Below are 19,130 nucleotides of genomic sequence, written 5' to 3'. Positions count from 1 at the left end.
GAGGTATTAATATAACGATGCGAAATCACGTCTACGTGAGAAATATATAATCCGAGGAACAGTATTATCTGTCTTTTAGGCCCCAACGGGAGCCGCTCCCATCTGCAATGTAATTTAATATCGCTGCCATGCTTCCATTCCCTCCCTACGTTCACTTCCTAGCAATTCCATCATCGAATAAATTTCTGTGGAACCGCTTTCTTCGCGGATTCCGCCAACAACAATTCGATTTAAGGATGATCAAACTCGGAAAACGCCAAGTAGATATTGATGAGAGATTCATTTTATTTTTTTCTCGATACGGACGAGATCGCGGATAAATGATTGTACTCGAAACAGTCGCGATGCCGAATTATTTTCCTGCTTCCGAATCATTTCGAATCATTTTTTCTTCTTGTATTAATTAATTATAATATATTCAACATTTCGCTGAGAAGTGGCTCATTATTGCGCTCACAATTATTATATAATAAATTTTTGGTCTTTTATTGTCATTATGTCTCAGCAACTGTTCCATTTACACGAAACGTCATCTACAGGATTCATGCAATACTAATTCACGTGCAAGAACCATTAGTTCCCCATCTCTCCAGCAATTTCCGGCGCGTTCTGCCTTCGTTGCTTTCTCATTTATTCTGAAAAATGCGATAAAGTAGGATTTGACCCGACATCCGATGGGAAGGAGCAAATCCAAAAAGATAAAGAACGTCAGCTTGGTTCACGGGAAATGTAAAGGTTGCAGGGAGATCAACGGGAGAGAGAGAGACGAAATGTAACGGGAGAAAAAATACTCCTGGCAGTTGTAGCACGACGCTATAAATAATACGCGAAGTCTTGGCTATGCCAGGCAAAATCCATCCCGACATCGCTTTTACTTCTCACTCTTGTTTCCCACGGATTATAACGTTGTTATTTACGAGCCATGGAGTGCCTTTCAACTAAAGCTTTATATAGTGCAACACTGAATTTTCAGTTGCTGAAGAACCCGAGTAACAGCGCGAAATTTATTTGCACGCAGCGGGGATGCCGGCCTCGCCTAAGTAAGTCTCAATCGGATTTTTAATTACGGCGAGAGTCTTGGGCGCAATTTAGCTTGTGTAAAATATATACCGTTTACAGCTACTCGCTGCTCCAAGAAAGGAAAATAATAAAATAACTCGCGGCCTGAGTCTTCTCTCATCAGTATATTTCAGAAACGCGTTAATGACCACTCGTTTTATCTCGGACGATTTATTTACCGACTCTACTAAAAATTTTCGTATTTCGGTTGCACCGTTTACAATCTCGCGATTAAGCAGAAAGATATTTCATCAACGATACTCGAACGTCTCATTCATTCTCCAGCGGAACATCAAGAATATCAAGAATGTCTCTATATGCGTATCTCAAAGAGGAACGCTCAAAGCAACACTGTAGAGCGCTCTCTCAATCGTGCGCCATTCTCCGGCGTGCACGTAGCACAAATGTGGCCGCATCAGTTCCGTCACGTCAGAAGAGATTAAGCGGCGAGCGCATCAACGTCTGAAAAGTATCGAAAATTTAAAGAACGTCGGGCGGTAGTTTCTATCGACAGCTCCCTCGGTTCTCAAGTCACGTTCGGAATCGCGGTGATCGTTTCACGGCGACGTGCCTTCGTCGGGACGGGAGTTCCATGTCGGTGAATCCGCCGCACTCGGGAGAACCCCGAGCTCGGGAGTGCCGGCGAATTGCGTTTACAGAACGTTCGCGCCACCCCGAAGCTCATCCTTTCCATATTCCCATGGTAGATTCTTCTCGCGTCGAGGCAACGACGATAGAACTCTCGGTCCGCAGATGCTCGTTTACGCTTAAAAAAACCTAATTAAAGTAACTATCGAAGCCACGAACAATGGCGACCGGACGCAACGATGTGTCACGTGCGCGTGCACGTACGTGCACGGATTTCGAAAAGAGAAACGAAGGCTTTTGCATCGAAAGTGTATGCAGTTCCGCCAGCATCACCACTAGCTTTCAATCAAACGGTTTTTTCCCCGGGGCAACGCTGTTAATTTATACACCTTTAATTGCAAACCAGCGTCGGTGATGTCGGACGTCTCTTTTTCAAGGTGTTTCGTAATGAGCACGGTGCGCTTGCCCTCCGATACCAGCTTCACTCAGATCCGCGCAAATGAAAGACACGGACAGTTAAATAACATCTTTGCTCGCTATCCTGCCTCTCTCCGCTCATCACTATTGAAATAAATTTCAATATTCACGGAGAGAGAAACGCCGAATAACTCTCATAAATATTTCCGCATTCGCGTCGCGGACACAATCGACGCGACAATCGTCGATATCTAAAAACGCTCGAAGAGAATCCCAATAAACGGGGAAAAGCGTCGGGCTGCCGCGATCGAGTCCTCGCTCACGGATTCAGATGTGAGCCCTCCCTCCTTCTCCCTCGCTGGCGCAATTCCGGCCAATTATAACCAGAGTAATGCGACAGGCACGAAATTGCCGCGCGGCAAACAAATTGTCGGCGCGCGACGAAATCGCCGCGAATAATTTCGAAGCGCAACGTTTCACTCCGGGCGGCGCGGCGGCGCGCGTCATGGCGCGAGAATTGCGGAAGCGCGTGGGGACACGCGCGTCGCGGAAAATTAAATGTCAAATTAATGCGGACGATAAATTCGCCGGGGCGAACGAGCGGCGCGGACGTGGCGGCTGGGCCAGCAAATTTACGGCGCATTATCTGGAATTTAATTCGACGACGTATAAACGCGCGGGAAGTACGAGGCACTGATAAGACGACCGGAGCGGAGAGCCGACGACGACGACGACAACGACTACCGTTCCGCGCGAGGAGGATCGCCGCGGAGATAACAAAATCGGTCGCGTCTGCTTTACGAGCGCGCTGAATCCTGGACCCGGCTAAAGCCGCTCGTTACAAGCCGATAAATTTACAGACGCTTCGTCAAGCATATTCTCCGCATGCACTTTCTGCCCTCTCTCTCTCTCTCTCTCTCTCTCTCTTCCCTGTCATAGGGGGTGACGAGTGTATCGACCTGAATACCAACCGACAACCGCGCTATACACTCGAACCCGCATCGTTATCAGCGCGTGCATTAAGATCGCTCTGCATTTTAAATGACACCTCTCACCTCTAGCTGGAACGGCAATAGGAAGAACGTACGATGAAAGCCAACGCCGTTCTCAGCGCGAACGAGGTTTCCTCCAAGACTGCTTTGTTTCTCGAAACGTCTATCCGCGATTCTGGTCGACAGTCAGAGGTGTAAGGAAATAAGTTTAGTGTTTAGTCGAAATGACGGGGCCGTATTTCGGGATTTCGTGTTCTTCGAGTTCACGCTAGATGTTGCAAACGTAAGGAAACTATCGCATAATGAAGCGGAAATGCACAATATTCTCACGATACATATTATGCCACTAAATAATAATGTAACGTGTAGTAATATAAATAGAATAGAATGCAACAATGATAAATTGTTTGCCGAAATTAAATATCCCAAGAAAACAAAGCAGTTATATTTTCCGTAGAGATTTCAAAAGTAATTTATAAGTTATTAGGAATGAATTTCCTGATTATGCAAATCGGCAGTGAGATATTAAAGCCTGTGGCGTTCTCGAATTAAACTTTCGTGCCAGAACAACGAAGCGTCTAAACTCGAAATTGCAGTTTCTCATTTTCTAAATGCGAACTGGCCAAATTATCGCAAGTTTATAATAAAGCGATAATTGGCTGGCTAATTTATTATTCGGAGGCACGTGAATTCGCTTATTATTATGTTAGTTCCAAATTTGTCCCACGATATATTCCACCCTCGTAGCGCAATAAAATACAGTTATATAGTATTTTGGATCCGCGCTGCATATAAAGCAAGACATTATCTCGACCAGTAGATGCGAGAAGATTTGATGCATTGAAAATTTGCGATCGCGAGGCATTAGGTACAACATATACACTCTGTCTTATCGCCGTCTGCTTCGAACAATTCAAAACGTATCCGTAAATATGCGCGAATGGTGCCGCGCAATGCAGATTTACGTGTCTCCAAATAAAGGCTGAACCGATAAGTTATATAGTCGGGACGCGAAACTTTCTCGAACTTTGGGAAAAGCTCTCGGAGAATACTCGCGAAACTTTGCCGAATAACGTCGCGAGACAAGCGCAATTCTTCGAAGCACACATGATTTCCGCGGAATCGCGATACTTTTAATATCGAACGACGCAAATCAAAGCGGCGCGGAACGCAAATTCAAATCGATCGTAGGTATATCGCACGATCGGCGTCGATTCGTCACGGAAGACGCGGCGCATTTTAATTCCGCGAGCGGGCACTCGGCAAATCGCTTCGTCGTCCGGATTCGGCCCGGGACACGGTCGACTGAATTCCAAGCGAATTTCACTCCGGCGACGGCGTATCGATCGATCGCCGACAAGGATTCGCCAAGAAATCGCCTGAACTGGCCGGCGGCGAATCTTTCGCGCGATGCCGGAAAACTGCTTAAGCGAGGAAGGTTCGAAATTATCGAGGAGGTTACAGAGAACGCCACGGACAACTAAACACACAAACGCATGCGTACGGGCCCGGATAGAAGCGAGAAAACGTCGGAAAAGGGATGAGATGCAAAGGGAATGATGGCGAGCGAGAAGCCGAGACCAGGCAACTTTAGTTGCAGCTACGGTCAATGTGGCTGTTTCAACCAGTCGACAGTAAGCATTGTTGCTGCACGTGGGTCAACCCTGCTGCACTTTCGTTGACGACATGCCGATGAGAGTGAGAAAGAAGGAAAGAAAAAGAGAGAGAGAGAAAGAGAGAGAGATAAAAGGGGGTAGAAAGAGAAACAGCTGTAAAAGCAAGGCACCATAATACGAGTAGAAGATGCCGAGATTCGAAACGAGGGTGAGAACGAGAGGGAACATAGTGTCAACACCTTAAGGACTGAAAAGCGCGACTTGTCGCCTTTAACATTTCGCCGGGGACTAAATGACTAGTTTGAGGATTCTCGTTAAGGATAACGTCTTAACCTTGTAATTGCGTAACTGCATGTAATTTGAACTGCTATTCCCTCGCTGGGAGTTCCGACACGATGCATAGCGTAATGAAGGATACTGTGCGTCGTAACCTTTAATTAAAGGCGACCGCGGATAAAGGATAGAAGCAACATTCAGCATAATCAAATCATCCTTGACGGGCTAATAATGAATTCACATAATACAGGATATAATTCACAAGTTCTGCAACGATCCATAACAGAGAGGATTATAGTGCATAAACGTGCAAGAAAAACGCTAATAATATTTAAAAAGTCTTCTGCACGGTTTAATTTCTCATCAAGATATGATTATCGTTATATATTTTTTTCTTGATCTCCTAAGAACGCAAGCTCTCAATGCACACCTTTCGCATTATAGAAGAAAAGTTTACAAGTCGCTACTTCGGGAAAAGCTCTCGAAGAATCTCGCGAAACTTTGCTGAAGCGGGTGTATAAAGCGGGAACGATTGATAATTTAGCCGATTGATGTCATTCAAAAATAGCAGACACGAGTAACAAAATTCGATTATGTTAACAGTGCACGTTGTTGAAGATTTATATGTGTTATTGAATTGGTCGTCTTGAATTTCTGATAAATTCGTTTGTGATGAAAGGAGCCTCGCGTGCGCGTGCGCCTTATCGCGTAGAATCGCTATATAATTTGAAACTGTGCACTCTCAGCTGCGTCAAAATGTTTACGCAAACTTGCATATCGCCGTTGATACAGGTTGCGCTAATTCGATAACGTGCTAGCTAGCGAGTATTACAACGTTCAGAAATGAAGTACCAATCGATAAAATATTAATCTACAAAACGCATTAGTCCGATAAATTTGTTCTCGTATATATTCTCGCGACTAAGCATATCACGCTATGCACAGCGAGCGTCGCATTTCCCCGAAAAATTTCGCGAAAAATTCGTTTTCTCCGGAATGAATAATTTCTTCCCTTTTTCATGTATAAAAAATTTTACCCGCGAATTTCACTCGCGCGAGCAACACGAACACTAAGCGCACGCCAGACGAGTCTTAGCAGTGGAAGCAGAAAATTTCCATTAAAAGTACCATGCCCACCAGGGTAAGAAGAAAAAATGAATACGGTTTGTATGCTATCGTTGCAAGCGCAGTCGGTTCTATTAAGGCTTATTTTCGAAACTTTGTTACGCGCGGTTGTTATACTGGTCAAAACTACGGTACTTTGTTAAAAATGTAAGAATTGTAATTTGCATTCAGTTGCCAGTACTTTTTTAAGTAGGTTAATTTCTTGACAGTTTCGTGTACTGCGAGCTTGCATTTCCCCTTCGACTCCTTCCCGTGCATAAGGACGCTCGCCTTTGTTGAACTTTTTATCTCTGTTTCTTGATGATGTGAAAAATATATTTCGCAGAAAACTTTAGGTTCAACTTCGTTAATGAGGCTTTAATTCCGAACGTATTAGAAAGAGTATATCATACGACGGGGATACGACGGTAAGTGAGATAAATTTCGCGGTAACTGAAAGATATATGTAAAACCACTTTAAAAGCGTTGCAATACCATGCATAATGATGTCGGTAGAATTTTAAATGGACCTCGAATAGCATGTACGTAAACGCGATTAAATTTGCAATGAAGAGAACGGAATCGAACAAACATTGCGTGTGCGATATGTTAATACGTGGCAAAACGGTCGCATTGAATTCCGCACTGTCAACATGTAAAATGCTGAAAGCAGTAACTGCCGTGTATGATGTAAGAAATTTTTTAACGCGTTTATTCTTAACGCGTAAGAACGTTGAAAGGTATTCTCCCGTCGAAGTTCTCTTCGACCCTTACCACCGCCTCGAAAGTTATATTTTATGGAACAGCGCCAGATTTAATAACGCAGGTTTAAAGGTTTTACGCGAAAAAGCACGCGGCCCATCTAAAAATGCTTTCTCGCGGGTCTTAAAACTCAATGTACGTAATTCGTTCGAGTCCCGCCGCGACTCGAAACCACTTTAATGCCCTCGTTAAAGTCCTAGGCGGTTGAGACAAAGCCTTTATAAATTACGGCCTCGTTATGTTCGCAAAATTAAAAATGTGCGTACGCTTACCTCTCTGCTCTGTCGGCGAGGAGTACGCGGGGAGGAGCTGCGACGTTTCCACGAGTCTGTTCGTCACCACCTGTTACAAAAAAAGGGCACATAAGTTAGTGGCAGAGATAAAAGCACTGGAGTGACGTAAAAAAAAAAGATCAGTCGTAAGGCAAGCTTATCCGGCAGCTTCGTTCCCTATATGCCAGACTTTAATATCTGATACGATATCGTCAGCTATATGTATAAAAGGCCTGCAGCAATTTATCGATTTCTGAAATTTCTTTGAAGGAAAAAGGACAATCTTAGATTTTTTGCGTAAAATTTATCAGAATTTAATGCAGCAGTGGTAATAGATGTTGTATTAATAGACAACGCTGCTCTTTTGTTTGTCAATTGAAGAATTAATTGTTGAAATCTATTATTATTATTTTAATCTGCAAAATAATTAAATTATTTTTATTTTTAATTTACCATAGCAGTTTACAAATGTGAAAAAGCACCAGAAACCGAGGAAAATGAAGTGAAATAAATTAAATCTAAGAAACTCATACAATATACCGACGTTCATAGAAGGGAGCGGCAATAAAACGCACATGTATCACACGCGACAAATCCGCAACTGAACAAAAAAGAAACAAAAAAAACGCTCAACGTGAGCTGCTTTGAGATGTAGCTATTCCTTCACAGCAGCGCGAGCAGGAAACGCGGATCGGCGTATAGTTGCATCGTGGATGATGCGCTTGCGGCGAATTCCCGCGTGCGATGAAAAATTAACTCACGCCGGGAACGCGCGAGGGGGACAGTGGAATCAACGAAGGAGGAAGAAAATAAGAGAAAAAAAGCAGAGAGCAAAATGAGACGAGGGACGAAAGCGCGAGAGATACTTACACCGAGCGTCGAGTTTTGCGCGATCCGATTACGCTCGCGCGCGGACGCGACGCTTGCACGCACGCGTGCACTTGAATCCAAGCAACATGTTTGCACACGTAATACCCATCGGACATACACGACTTAATTACACGAGGCGCCATAAACCTGCGCTGAATCATTGTCGCAATCTTCGCGATTTACACCGGCCCGGCGCCGCGGGCAATGGATTACGCCAGCCCGTTTCTATCGCATGATTTACGCCCGAATGTACTTTGCATTCCATTTACGGGGGTAAGGGGTGCATGCGGGCTGCATACAGCGGGGTAATCCCCGGGTCCGCGGCCTCATGGTAAGCCCCATACATTACGCCTTATTTACACGCGCGTGACAAGTCTCTCGTCGTCTCTCCCCTCGGCTGTTCTCCGTTCTGCGTTTCGATGCATTAACTTGCATGTGCGTTGAATTCGTCAGTGCGGCACGCACTCGCCATTGCACTGTGATTAATATGCATAACTATATCCGCGTTCCATGGCGAGTTCGATAACGCGCAGCCGTAAACCGGTACCGCTCCACCGCACGCGATCAAACCCCATAAAGCCTTCCTTGGATATTTCTTCGCGTCCTCGGTAATGACGTGTCGCATTAATTTACACGGGTTATACATTGCCGCGTTTCGCGAAACTCGAGAGATATAGGCACACTGGTCTGCGCGTGAGGGAGGTAATAATTTATAATTTTTATGGCGCATGCACGACGCTCGCGTATCGGAGCGAAAGCGCGAAATGGTAACGGATACCCCGTACACCTCATCGACGCCGGACACGCACGGCTTGTGCAATGAAACGTATTCTGACGTGTACATAACGTACGGTCACACGAAACGTATTCGGGATCGTAAAACTCGAGCGCAAGCTAATTGCTTAGTTAACAAAGTCGCGTATTTTTACGGCGCGAGGGTTAAACCAAAGTTGCGACGCACTATTAATTTCTCCAACTTTAGCGACGTAATATCGCGTTGCACCGGGTCCGCGTAGCACGTTGTAACGTTACATGGCTGAAATAATGTTGCTCGGCAATGCTGCAACGCGCTGTGAAATAACGCGACGAAGTACAACAAGGGTCTTCTTGTTTAAAATCATCTTAATCCTCATTATGTGTCGCAAACGCGGTCATTCATATTATTAATGCCAAAACAGAGAAACACCACCAACATTTTTTCACGTACAATTATTTGACAGATATAGCATCAAATTATTAAAAATCGATTGATAATTCAATACTTTACGCTGCATCTTTTCAATTAAATTTGTAGCGTTTCTTGTCTCATGTTCTTCAACATGAATTTCGTTGAAAATTTACTCAAGAGTAGGTATTTCACACTGCCATGCGGATCATTGAGGTAACCTTGATAGTTAGAAGTTTCTAACAGTCTGGATGTGTGATCTTCGTGTAAAGGATCATGGTCTAACACCTAACGCGTGCTGAACTTGAAGGATAGATCAAATTCGTACGCGTACGCAGGCACGCGCGCGCGAGGGTTGCTCGTCCGTGTGAGCACGTTTCCATACGTACACGTAGAAAAGGGAATTTGTACACCTGGATCCGCAGCTCCCAGAATTAACGAACGAGGGGCCACGTACGCGCGCGTCCAGAACGCACGTAGTAACCAAATTCCGACAATTAAACGTCTGCCGAGTGCGATCAGAAAGTCGAAGACAATTAAACTGAAAAAAGTTCGAATTTCCTGCATTCAGTTCCCTTCCATTTACGGACGTAGAACAAAATGTATCCTGATATGTAATTTTAACGCGTAGCACTAATTATTAATACTTTTATTCTTTTTTTAATTATCGCGAGACCAAGATTTTTTATAAGCCACATGATGTACGCAAGGTTTACAATATAATAATGATTGTACATTGTTTTATCCTTTTTACATTTCCAATCCTCCTATTCTAAAAAAGGCGTGTTAACATCGTGAAGTTCTTTTTTATCGAATATTGAGGCCTCTTTTCCGCGACGCTGATTGGTTCTCTCGCTTGGCTCGAACTTCGTGTGACTTGAACTTTGTGTTGCGAATGTCAGAATGTCATAGTGGCTGTCAGTGCGGTTATATTAATTTATTATTTCTTAGGAACGTGAAAACGGCAGCTGTCCATTCTGTCAAACTTGTATTGATGAAACATGATGAAATAAATAACGCCTTTAACGCCTTTTTTAGAATAGGGCTACGGGCTAGAACTTTTTCATTTTTGAGTTTACGGTCTTTTCAATAGCAGAGAACTCTAGGCAATATGCCAATTAATAATATAAACATCTCAGAACTCCTCGGAAAAAGAAAAAAATTTTTTAATAAATAATAGATGAATATTATTATTCGAAAATATTATTAACATTGAAAAATAAAATAGCGCGCGCCTGTGTTGTACTAATTTTATATGAAAATGACTTACATTTTTGCAAGCAGGTGGGCATGCCGTATTTTGAAATATATTCTTAAGTAGCTATATTGCGGTATTGCGATATTACGGAATTACTGCTGGTTCTGTGGAGTTCATGCTCCTAATGAGTTACGAACTCTTCGCTGTGGAAGATTTTAGCGTCCTTTTCTTTTCCATCCGTTCCTTCGACTCATGAAAAAATTACTTACATTTTTACAAGCAGATGGATATGTCATATTTTTAAATATATTCTTAAGTATTGAGGATAATATATTTTCGAAAATTAAGCATGAAAGAATCATGTTGTAATGAAGGTAAGTCGAATATTTGATATATCGAGATATTTCCTAAATCAAGCTGAAAGCTTTACCTCAAGAAATAACAAGTCTACAATTGCTACGACCATAAAGTAGCGTTGGCACAGGAAAGCTTGGACGTTCTTGGACTCCGAGTATTCAACGAAATCCTTGAGAATACCTTGTTAAAGGAGCAATGGGCCGAAGGAATGGATGGAAAAGAAAAGGACGCTAAAATCTTCTACGGCAAAGAGTTCGTAACTCATTAGGGGTATGAACTCTTCAGAACCAGCAACAATTCCGCAATATCGCAGAGGTACGTAACTTCTGTATATGCGGACTCTCTGCACAAATCTAGCTTAGTGTTATTATGCAATTATCATATAGAATATACGCAATTATATTACAGAATGAAAGATTTCTGTAACGGTAATAGGTTGTAGATCTAAATCCGTATACCTATACACCTGTCATTCACAAACGTGTAGCGTTTGTAAACTCATATATTAATTATATCAATATTAATAACACAAGCAACGCGTATGTATGTATACATATCTCGCAAGCGATAACTAATTCGCAACCATTGAAATCACATTGTGGTTGGAATGGGTCATGCGACGATATCGTCGATAGATAAATCGCGTGATAGATAACGTTGATCTAACTATAAATTATATACGAGCGCGCTTGCGGGTGCATGTGTATGTAATTTTCATGCTAACCAGTTAATCGCACCACAAGCGCGAATACATTGTGTCAAATCATGCATTCTATAATTGCTGCATCGAATATTCCGTCAACATATCACTAAATCCTGATAGTATAAATCATAATAACATATTCAGCGTACGTCTTTGCGATACCATCTCTCGTAAACTTATTTGTTAAGTGATAAATGGGAAAAACTGCAATTATCATAGATATCATCCAAATAGCTTTTAATGTAATGCTGTTTTGAATAATAAATTTAATTATATAAATCAATAATATATTTCTATAGTAAAGTGTTGTACCTATAAAATCAACGTACATCGAGCTTCTAACACTAAGACTCGGTTAGCAGAAATCATAAATAACTACGTATATTCGCACGTAGCAATTTGACATTAACAATGTTCTTATTTGTTAAACCAATCCCGGAGCAGATAAAACATTCTTTACGACAATGCGAACGTGAATCGCCAAGTTCTCAACAACTCGAACGAACAAGAAGCAACCAGCAATACGCTGTTGATTCGCAAACCACATGCAAAGTTTCACATCGCGTACAACACGTTATGTGACTACACAGCGCAAAACGTGTCCTGCTGATATATATTTTGCAAGGATTTACAGGGCATTGGTATTTGCACACGGTAAAAGCGTTATGGTTTCGACGAAATTAATCGCGGTTTTTTAACACGGCTCGGAAAATCAGTTTCTGCAATTTTCATCGCGATCCCACGTGTTACGTGTACTCTCTATTTAACTAGTTGTAAATACGTTTATGTATGCGATCTTTTCACACCCGCAATACCCAGGTTTGTATACAATTCGTAATAAACCAAAGAGATAAAAGAGAAAAAAGAATGTTCAAACAACATCTAACTAATGACTGTAACAAAACTTTATTAAACCCCGAGACCACCAAATTGGATCTCAGCACATGCAGACTCGCGGAGCACAGCACAAATTTAAAAGCACGCATGCAAGTCACATCGCGTTACTTTATTCGTCTTGTTGCGAGAATCAGATTTGGCGAACGAACCACGATGCGGTGGCGACTCGTTAAGCTGGCGTATCCGCGCCGCATCATCAAGATGGTCCGCGTCAGCTCGTAACAAGCCATCCCGTTAATGCGGCAAAAGTCATGGCGTTCGCGTGCCACAAAGAGGACGGACCACGCGGCAGATTTTGCTCGTTGATAGCGGCGATGGCAACGGGAAATTGTAGGTGAAGACGAGCGAGGATGCGCGCGTGACACTCGACCGAGATGCACCCTCGAGAGTCCCGGGGACAGCTGCGGCTACTGCGCTTTTCCCGGCACTTTGTTCACGCGGCGTTATCAGCGGAAACGGCGTGGTTTTATCGCGAGACATTGTCTTTGAAAAGTGCCGCTTTAGCCGGTTTTGCGTGCACGCGCGCATCCAAGGATAAAAATACACTCGGCCGCGAAAACACTGCTCATACTCGCGTGAGCGCGATTCCACGCAGAGAGAAACGCAGTCTGCTAGCTTGAAAACTCACCACCTCTCGAATGAAAATCTGCAACTTGTGAAATTTGCATCAACAACGCTATGAAAAATATATCGTCGTAAAATGTTACTTGAATGTTTGAATGTATAATCAGATAATTCAAGACTAAGAGACGGAGCGCTATTTTCTGTGAAATTATTGACGCGCACCACTGCTGAGCATCGAGACGACGTTATCGCCAAGGACCGTGGACTCCATTATGCCCGAAATTTAAATACTTACATTAGAAACTTTTGCGGGTTTAACGAGCACCCTCCGTAATCTGGCATAAGGGTCCATCAACGGAGCTGACGTAATATAGCTCGCGCAGCTGCAGTTACGCTAAACTTCCCAGGTGATATCCACCGTTATTATCAACCGTCCCAGCGGCGAGGGCTGATGTACAATAGAACGTGTTACTTTAGAGCACCCTGGACCTAGCCGCTTCTTAATAGAGCTTAACTATTTTAATGAGGGACCGTGCCGGGGATGGTTTCGGAGGCAGGATACCCACATTTTCGGCGACCCGGTCGACCGTCCCACATCTTCCCGTCCCTTACGAGCATACTCTATTTGAGGAGGCAGTTCCACATGACTGCGTGGCGTCAAATTAAGATGGCACGCGTGATGGATAATACTTGATGACAGTTTTACTAGCGAAGTATATTACAATCTGTGTGGGTGTGTGTGTGTGTGGTTGCTCCGCTATAATATCACTTCGCTATATGGATAACTAAGTAGAAGCAACGGGAGACAATGGCGACAACAAAAACTGTCTAATGCGTGAACGTTGATAGTCCTTTTTTTATTGTAATAATTTATACTAATTGTTTAAAAACATGTTTCAGTTTTATTGATAATTATATTATCACGATAAAATAACCATTATTGATAATTATATTATCAAGATGAATAACCAAAATATTGAAATCATCTGAACTTATTCGACATTTTATGAAATATTTGTCATAGGAATATATTCGCCAAGAAAAACGGATTTATATCAATATAATACCTCGACAAACTACAACGTGCATTACGAGAATGTAGCGAGAATTGCTAAACCTAATTTCGTGTATCCACCAAAGTTGCTGCTCTAATACGCTATCTCCGTAAGCATCGGTTTAATGGAGATTACTATAGCGCACACGCCGTATAGCGCTCATATAATATTAGAGAATGCTAGAGAAGGACCACATCTCGTGTCAGACGAAAATCGAATCATGCAATTAAGCCTGATTCATTTGCCGCCCCCGTAACGTGCGTGCTAATTACACAAACGGGAGCAACGTCGATATTCGATTGCACCCCTCCCGGTATCCTTTCCCTTTCAGGCGATAGGATTTCGCGCGCTATCCGAACGCGGAAGAGGTGATCGCTGAAAAACCGACGGAATAAAATAACAGAGCGTCATATTCGGATAACGTATTCAGAACTTGCTCACGTATTCTCTCGTTTTCCCGATATTTCGTCGCGGGGAAGCCAAATCGAATTACCACGTTAGCGTATTTAGCTCGTCAATTGTGGATTGACATACGTAGCCATAACCCATAGCAATGCAGTCGAATGCACAGGCCTTCTACCGCATATGATTTGCGAGACTTTTCTATAATTGCGTGGAATCCTCCAGCATACTCTTCTCATCAATCGAGAAGAAATAGAACACGATTAGTGTTTCCAAAATGTTCTAACGCATTATCGTTATTAGCGTTTCGGAGTATGCGTAATCGGCTCAATCCTCGTTTTTACAAACACAAAAAGGGACTATCTACTTAGACAACTTACACAACATTAAACCGTTATGCAGCTTTGGCAGTTCGCCTTAAGTAGATAGTTTATATATTCATAGAATTCGAAAATCGAGCCGATTATGTATGCTCCAAAACGCTAATGGTGATAATGCGTTCGAACATTTTGGAAATATTTCGTTATTAATATAAAAAGATTTTTTTTAAACTTTTTTTCGATTTTAATTTTACTTTTAATGTGGCTCTTTGGCGTATTTAAATATGTATTTATTAGCAATCGCGACTGGTTGTAAATCCGACTACCAGCCATGCAACAATGTTGTTAATCACATTCGCAATGGAACCACTCTGCCAAAATCTATTTTAATCGCGTCGATGACTGTCGTGCCAAATGCATGCACATGCACATAAATCCACTCAATCACAATTTTTTTCATATCGTATAATCTTGTTACTATGCAAAATAACCCACATGGAAAAAAATTTATAAATCTGTTATTGAATGCAGGCTCGTAACATTAACAAGACAAATAACGCAAATTAAATTTATAACATATAAATATTAAAAGAGTGTGTTTCACGTAACAAGCTGAAAAATCAAAGCTTACATAAAAGTAATTTAAAAAATACCTAAGAATAGATTACCACATAAAGAATAAAATGTCGGTAAATAAGTTTTGATGTTGCTTTTTTATTTTAAAATCCATTTATCTCATATAACATGAATACCTAATTAGTGCTCATAATATCAAAACTTTTGAATCAAAACTGTTTTATGAGATAATAAAGGTTAACATATAGTAGTATAGTAATTTGAATAAAAATATATATACATTTTTGTATTTAAGTTGTATTATTACATTTATGCTGTGTATGTGATAATCTTATGTTTATTATCTACCTTTATTGTTTATTTTAGAAAGAGACATTGTAATATTCTAATTGTAGCCATACTGAAGAGGACCAATACTAGTCGAAACGTTTGCGTTTTCTGTGAAGATTAATAAATTGCCAGTCGTGTCGACAAAAAAGAGTTATTTTTGTATTTGTTAAATACGGAAAATATATTTGCCGATATACTCACGTTAATATAAAAATATCAAAATGTATTAAATTTAATTGGCTCCAAAAGTTATAACATATTGAACGCAGCAAACATTTCAACCGTTTTAACTTTCGGTGATAACATTTTTTAATATCTCTTTTTTGTTTAAATTTCATATTATTTCAGGTTAACAATGACGAGTGAAAAAGGATTTAAGCCAGATCAACACTTATCAAGGCAGCGTTGCAGCGTAATGCATATTAAATGGAGGCCTCATCGAAAGCCCGATGCAGCACACGGCATGGCCGAGAGCAATGTACATTGGCTTGTTGTTTACTACAATAATAACAAAAATCCGCGATATTGAATTCATCGACTAAATGCAACGCACCTTCTGCACTGCGCCAATATTACCTTTCACGATCGCAAGTGGAAAAATATTCGATACGGCACTTCCACGTATTTGCGTACGTCGAAGTATCGATATGTTCAATCGATATTCAACCTGGAAATTGAAACAACATCGAATCCGGATACAAGTGTTTCTAACCAGCTGACTGTAAACCTGACATTTGAAGGTTTATTTATTTCGTGACTTCAATACGCCGTGTGCACACACCTGATTTTATAATTCACGCTTAAAAGATCACACGCCCTAACACAATGCAATATCGTCCTACTGCAAATGCCGCGAGAGTTAATAAACTTGTTGAGAGTTAATTTTCTTGTGTATCATCGAGCCATGTTCGTTTATTAATTAACAAACGTGTGTTTAAAATTTCTGCAATAATGATAATAATAAATTTGATAATAATAAATTACATGCTCGCACTAGAAGATAGGTATTTATTTATTTCTTCCTTTACAGTTTATTTGTTCCTTTACAATCATTGAAATTATTACCTAAGTTACATGTCTTTTATTATATTTTATTATATATTATTATATTTTATGATAACTTTGATTCTCCCATCAGAAAGAGAAAAAGAAAGAGTGAGAGAAGGAGAGAGAAAAGAGAGAGGGAGAGAGAGAATATTTCTACATAAATATAATATTATACTTCTGCATTACTTTCAATGCAATTTTCTCTATATTCCTTTTTTATTTTATATTTTCTAAAATATTTTCACAATAGCATTATAATTATATCTCGACTAGCCAAATTGTACAATTTCACTCAAGTTTTTTATCCAGGACACGATTTAGATAGAAATATGGGATAGAAATTTGGACAGCTTTATGGAACTAATTTTTTCTCGAGAGCATAGATAATATACCGAGAACTTTAGTTCTTACAATTAGAACCAATCAATCAAGCAATTCCTAGGAGAAATATATGAATATGAATGCATGCACACAACAAGCGCGTTAATATTGCAAGAGCGCTTGTCTTTTTACAGTGACATATAATTCTCCATTAATAAGTGCAATCCGCTCTATAATGGCTGCTTCTCTTTTAAACACCCTCTTCGTTTTCTGCACTCTCTTTTTCTTCCTCTTTTTTTTCTTTCTAATATATTAATAGTTCGCCCGATCAAACGCGCAATCAATTTTATCACGGCGTCACAAGCGTATTACTAAAGCTCGCCAAGAGAGAAAATTCATTGCGACGTTCGAATTACGGGAGAAAAAAAGCGCCATGCGACAAATTAAATCACGTTGCTTTATATACATATCTAAAAGATTACAAATTTTGTCAAAAACATCTCGCGCGGAATATTTTCAGTTATTACGGCATCGTACAAATCGCGTGGCATTAAAATCCCACGAGAATATCCACGGGATGCTCTGTTATATCGTTAATGTCACTCATATAAAATGTCTGCCATGTTATGAAAGATTGATCTAACTTCCCAAGTTTTCTAATTGACAGCATCTAATATTCGAGATGATAGTAGGCGTAACGAAATATTACTAGCAAGCGAAAATAGATTAAACAATCTCGCTAGTGACATTTACTTCAATTGACAACAATTAAATTAAACATAATCTCGTTTCAAACTACTTGTGTACACTGACCTCGTCAATCGATGCACGATAACAGCACTGGCCGTCCGTCCTGAAATAATAAAAATATTTAATTGCTAATTAATGAACATTACGACTTCTCGTGATAATAAATGTACTCATTACAGAATTTGTATAATTCCTTCAAACATTTATTATTACGAACTGCCTGCCTGGCGCTTATAATGAACGCTCCGTGCAGTCAGAACAAATAAAACAAGTACGTCTGCAAAACAAATAGTCATTCTCGCTGTACGTTAATAATTCGCCGTCTACGAAGCGAGGCTGTAGATTTAATTGCGCAATCAGATCGTGAACGGCGTCGCATCGAGGCGTAAAAGTGAGGAATGCACTCTCGCCGTAGACCGCGCAGTTTTTCAGTGCATCTCCTATGACAGGCGACGTAGCTTCGTGTCGGAATTTATGTGGAGGAACATGCATCCGCCTGAATTCATCGTATAAGGGCTTACTCGTGCGATATGTCACACCAACACGCGCGGACGTGCGGGTGCGCACGTTTGTGAAATCGTGAGTGTGCGCGCATCGGTTTTGCATTTTTCAAGCCGATAATTTATCAATCTTGTCCACCCCGATTCCACCCCAAATCCCATTCTCTAGCTGGCACCAGCCAGCCAGCCAGCCAGCAAGCCAACCAGTCAGCCAGCGGCGGAACGGTTACGGCGAAGAGGAAAAGCCGGCCGCTCGTAGAACCGGCCGTTTCTGGCAGGAAAATAATGAGCCTCTTTAAAGACCGGAAGTTTTCATTCGCGCGGGTCCGGAAAATCGATTTTTGCACTTTGTCGAACCTGCTATTCGCGCGGCCGCGCATCAGAGCCGCGCGCGTTTTCGACCCTTCTTTTCCCGTCATCCCTCCGTGAATGTCGGTGCATTGTTACCGAAATTCTGTCGAATACAACGTAGTAACACAATCGCGCAAGAATTTTGCGAAACGGTTTCCCATTGCAACTTGTCGAATTTCCTGTCTGTGAACCGGACTACCTTTTATTCGAATCGTAAAATCAATTTTCAAGACAAGTTCGATGATTGGATTGAATATTTCAGGACTTTATTCAGCAGTGATGAAAATATATCCAAATTAAATAGCTTTTTCATAACGTTTATACAATATCTCGTTTGTATTTATATTATTAATTTACACGTAGTACATATACAACACACAATTGTTCTTTATTGGATTTATTATTATATTTTGTATATGCATTATAGTGCTATTCATTAATTATAAATATAATTCATGATTCCTACTACATTGCACTATAAGCTACAACTTAATTAAATACCTGCTAACTTCGAAAGGGAAAGTACATATACTCTCATAGCTGTCATTTAGTCCATTGTTAGCTCATTCACAACGAGATAGGAATAGAAAGGAAAGTTCATCAGTACGAAATTGCTGGCTAAACGAGATAATTTTGTT

General features: G+C 41.1%; 1 protein-coding gene across 1 annotated transcript in view; it reads right to left on the bottom strand.

Annotated features, from left to right (window-relative positions):
• LOC105276286 overlaps positions 1-19,130 on the bottom strand; it is a 153,617-nt gene that overhangs the window by 70,040 nt on the left and 64,447 nt on the right. Inside the window, exons 2-3 of the mRNA XM_026972296.1 lie at positions 17,705-17,744; positions 7,087-7,156 (exon numbers count right to left, since the gene is read on the bottom strand). Of these exons, the coding sequence (XP_026828097.1) occupies positions 7,087-7,156; positions 17,705-17,744 (110 nt within the window). The remainder of the gene's footprint in view (positions 1-7,086; positions 7,157-17,704; positions 17,745-19,130) is intronic.

The sequence above is a fragment of the Ooceraea biroi genome, chromosome 9 (assembly GCF_003672135.1).
Source record: "Ooceraea biroi isolate clonal line C1 chromosome 9, Obir_v5.4, whole genome shotgun sequence".
Taxonomy (NCBI): Eukaryota; Metazoa; Arthropoda; class Insecta; order Hymenoptera; family Formicidae; genus Ooceraea; species Ooceraea biroi.
Note: the sequence above shows the minus strand (reverse complement) of the source record. Positions and strands in the feature narration are given on the sequence as shown.